The 4,544-nt window shown below is 41.9% G+C and overlaps 1 protein-coding gene across 1 annotated transcript; it reads right to left on the bottom strand.

Moving 5' to 3' along the window:
* Window positions 1-3,722: 3,722 nt before the first annotated feature.
* Window positions 3,723-4,133, bottom strand: LOC112730280 (uncharacterized). The gene has a single exon (XM_025780372.1). The coding sequence runs from the start codon at window positions 4,131-4,133 to the stop codon at window positions 3,723-3,725; it is 411 nt and encodes a 136-aa protein (XP_025636157.1).
* Window positions 4,134-4,544: the final 411 nt, after the last annotated feature.

Below are 4,544 nucleotides of genomic sequence, written 5' to 3'. Positions count from 1 at the left end.
AGCTCTTGAAGTATCGACCTTGATGAGCCTTGATTTGCAACTCCAACCACTAAATATCATTCTCTTGCGCTTAATGCCACAAAACTTCCTAAGTTAGCCATCCGTTTCAGGAATACCATATTCAAGTAGGACAGTAAAGCGAATAGAGATAAGTCTTATCCACTCAAATGAAGGAGTAGATGGCCACCTAGGTAGAGAAATCTCCAATGTTCTTGACAAAGTGTACTCAACTCCCGTCCAACCCTTGCGAAGGACTTCCACTTCCACATCATTCTCAGACTCAATCAGAGAAGAGTCTTCATATTCAAGGAGTTCATTTGTGGATGTAGATTCATTACTAGGAGGACTTGATTCATGATCCTCATCACCAAGGGAACTTGCTTCTTGATCTATCCCATCCAAGTCTTCATACGGAATATGCCATGGAGGTTGTGCACTGGCCTTCTTGACATCAATTTCAATCTTCTTGGAGGAATACTCTATAGCTCAAAATTCCCATGGAGGTTCAGCATCTCCTAAGTCTTCAACCACTTCTTCCTCTTCAACTATTACGACTTTCTCCACTTGTTCCAATACAAAGTCACGTTTCTCATTGTCCACCGAAGTTTCTAGTGTCTCCTTCATGCTACGCTCTTCTATTGATTTTCCACATGTAGCCATGGGAGTACTTTGAGTGTTGACGTGGAGAGAGGCTAAATTACCTACTACCTCAGTCAAGGTAGCCATGAACTCTTGTGTCGTCCTTTGCATCTCTCTTTGGCCTTGAAGAAGAACACTTAGAGTGTCATTCATTGGAGATTGGGGTGGATGTGAGGGTTCATTGCTTGGGAGGAAGGGTTTATGATATGAGGGTGGTTCATCATAATAAGGGTGTGGTGGTTCAACACTCTCCATCTTTTTCACTTGTTGTACAACACACTTCAATTCCTTGTTTTCAAGTTGAGATTCTTTAGCCATGAGAGCTTCGTGTACTTTCCGGCTTCCCACTTGCTCCAATTGATGAAGCGTTGCTTGAAATTGATCCATTGTTTCCTTGAGACGATCCCTTGACTCTTGTTCCGCTTGGATATCGTAAGTAGGATCATAAGGCTCTTGGATTGATGGATATAGACATGGTGTATATGGAGGTGGTTCTTGGAAGTAATTGGGTTGGAATTGGGGTGGTTCTATATATGGTTCGTATGGCTCATAGAGTGGTTGATATGGTGGATAAGGGCTAGGATCATATGAGGGTGTTTGGTAGTAGGGGGCTTGTGAGTATGGTAGTTCAAAACTATGTTAAGAAGGGGATTCATAGGCATATAGTGGTGGTTGTTCACAAATACAATAAGGACTACCACATCCATTAGATTGATATGCATTAGGATTGGAGTTATACCTATATGAGACCGGAGGAGGTTGTTGCTGAAAGGGTTGATCAAATTCTTGTGGCCCCTCCCATCTTTGATTGTTTCAACCTTGATGCATGTTCTCATTGTAGCTTCCATTCCCTACAACATGATTTGAACCAAACTCGTAGCCAAAGGGGTGAGAATTCATAGTAGCAAGAGAGATAAAAACTAATAAAAATTAATGAAGATAGACTCCTAAAACTAAAAACACTAACAAAGAAACGAAAAAGCAAAATTATTCACAATATTCACAATAACCAATAATAAGGCACACGTTTGCAAATCCACGGCAACGGCACCATTTGATGAACGGATTTTTGCTAGTAAAGAATTCACAATAAATTCTCGTTGCTAGTATAGTTTCTAAACCAACAAAGAATCCTTTCATACAAAAATTTGGTTGTCACTAAAATAAACCCAATAAAATTAAATCGAAGTATTTAAACCTCGGGTCGTCTCTCAAGGAATTGCAGGGAGGTGTGTTACTTATAATTGGTAATGAGATGGTATATTTTTGGGTTTTTGAAAGGTTGAATGAGGAATGTAAATGATAAGAAAATAAACTAATAATTAAGAAAATTTTTGGCAAGGTATGAAAATTAGAAGTCCTATCTTAGTTATCCTTATCAAATGTGATGAGAATTGTCCATTGCTCCCACTTAGTTAACCTCTAACCATGAAGAAAATTCAAGTAGATGAATCAATTTGATTTTCCAAGTCCTAGTCAACTCCTAAGAAAAGACTAGTTTAAGAGGGATCCAAATCAACTAGCAACTTCTCAATTATCAATCAACAAAGGAGTTTGATAACTCTAGAGTCTCCAATTACTCAACCAAAGCCAAGAATATAAAAACCTAACTTAAAACCCTCCCAAGCATTTTGTCAAACACTTGGAAGGCATAACATAAAAACATAGAAAACTAGCAAGGAATATTAAATCTAAACAACCAATTACAAACATCAATAATAACCATTGAAGAAAGGAACAATAATTATGAAATACCTCAAATTGCATTAAATGAGAAATTCAATCTAACATGGGAATTCATAAACTAAAGTGGCAACATAAAGTAATCAATAACGGAAATAAATAAACTAGAATGCTAGAATAAATAAAAGTAGAAGAGAAACTAAATTAAATTAAGATAGAAATGTGAAATTAAGCAAGGCTAATCCCAAAATCCTAAAACCTAGAGAGAGGAGAAAGCCTCTCTCCCTAGAAAACTACATCTAAAACCTAAAATTCTCTGTATGAATGTTGAATGAATGAATGAATTTCTTGTGATTTCCCCACTCTGCAGCCTCTATTCTGTGTTCTCGGGCTTGGAATTGGGCCAAAAAAGGGTCCAGAATTCGCTCCCAGTGCTTTCTGCAATTTCTGCACGTGGCGCATGCACGCGTACGCGTCGCTTGTCTTCTACGCTAGCCATGCGTATGCGTCGCCCATGCGTACGCGTCGCTGCCAGCTTCTCAAAACTTCATTTTCTTACGTTCCTTCCACTTTTGCATGTTTTTTTTCATCCTCTAAGCCATTCCTGCCCTATAAAGCCTGAAAATACTTAACACACAGATCGGGCATCGACTGGTAATAAAGGTAATTAAAATTGATAGTTTAAAGGTTCAGGAAACATGTTTTCAATTATATCACAGAATTAGGAAGGATTTGTAAAACCATACCAATTATATGAATAAGTGAGTAAAGAATTGATAAAACCCGCTCAATTTAGCACAAGATAAACTATAAAATAGTGGTTTATCACTGGGGGTGTTGGAGCTTGGTTTCTTATGGCCAGGACTTTAAGGTCCTTTTTCAGTGCCAACTTTGACTTTTCCGGCGCGTCCTATTTGTCGTAATGTCCTTGGGTTACGGCCTTCGTGGTCTGGTGATCTTTCCCTTTCCGTTCTTCTCAGTTCCCAGATAATCTTGGCGAACTCAGGGAGTTTGCCATCTCGGATAGCTTGTTCGAGGGCGTCCGTCAGATCAAAGCAGTCTTGGATTTTATGCCCATATCCTCGGTGATAGTCCCAATACAGGCTTTTGTTGCCACTTGTCCGTTCTTTGAGTTGTCGTGCTTTCGGGAGGATGCCTCGTTCTGCTATTTGGTGGTAGATTTCTGTGATGAGAGCGGGAAGGGGGTGTAGCTTGAAAACTTTCCCACCCTGGGTGGTCAGTTGGTGTTTGCCGGTTGGAGTGTTCTTTCTGGGTTTCTTTTGGCGGCGGGTTATTGCGAGGTGCTGTGTTGTCGTGCTGTCATTTGTTGCGGCCACGACTTGGCTCACCTCTTCGCCATTTATGTATTTCCTTGTGATGATTTAAATTCCGTGCATAGTCTAAACCGGCTTGGTGGTGAGGTATTTTCGGAAGTCGTCGTTCATGAGGCTGTTGGTCAAGCAAAGACTGGCAACCGAGTCTGTGAGCCCGTCAACCGTGAGGCACTCATCGTTGAACCTATCGAGATACTTCATCATAGATTCCTCTTGTCTCTGAGTGATTCCGAATAAGCTGATGGGGTGCTTGGCTTTGGTGATTCTGGTGGTGAATGGAGCCATAAACTTTCTGGAGATATCGTGAAAGCTGACTCTGGAGCTGTTTGGGAGGGCATTGAACCACTTGATTGCGGGGCCGGCTAAAGTTACTGGAAAGGTCCTGCATTGGACCGCATTGGCGGCTCCTTCCAGGTTCATCCTGGCCTCGAAGGCCGTTAGGTGTTCCTGGGGATCTTTGGTCCTGTCGTATTTCATGTCCGTGGGCTTGTTGAGCCCTTTGGAAGCTTGGCTCTTAAAATTCTTTCGGTGAATGGGGTGGCTCCCATTATCACGTGCTCGCTTCTTGCTCGCTTGGCTTTCTGGTGGTGCCGTCGGTCGTCTTCTTCACGTCGACGTTCTGGGTCTCGGAAAACGCTGCGATCGTGCCTCTTGCTGTGTCACCATTCAGGAGAACTGTTGTTCCTGGTTTCGCGGTGAGATCGGGTTCTGGAAGTCACGTGACTTCCGTATTCCGCGTGATACCGTTCCTTAGTTGTAACCCGGCCCTTGAGGTCTTGTACTCGGAGGCACATTTCTTGAATTATTTGGACTGCTTTTTCTCCCAGGCCGTCGGGGTCCCGGTTTTCAAGGAGCGGACAGTTGTCTTCTTTTGGTTGTTGGTGGGAC

The sequence above is a fragment of the Arachis hypogaea genome, chromosome 12 (assembly GCF_003086295.3).
Source record: "Arachis hypogaea cultivar Tifrunner chromosome 12, arahy.Tifrunner.gnm2.J5K5, whole genome shotgun sequence".
NCBI lineage: Eukaryota > Viridiplantae > Streptophyta > Magnoliopsida > Fabales > Fabaceae > Arachis > Arachis hypogaea.
Note: the sequence above shows the minus strand (reverse complement) of the source record. Positions and strands in the feature narration are given on the sequence as shown.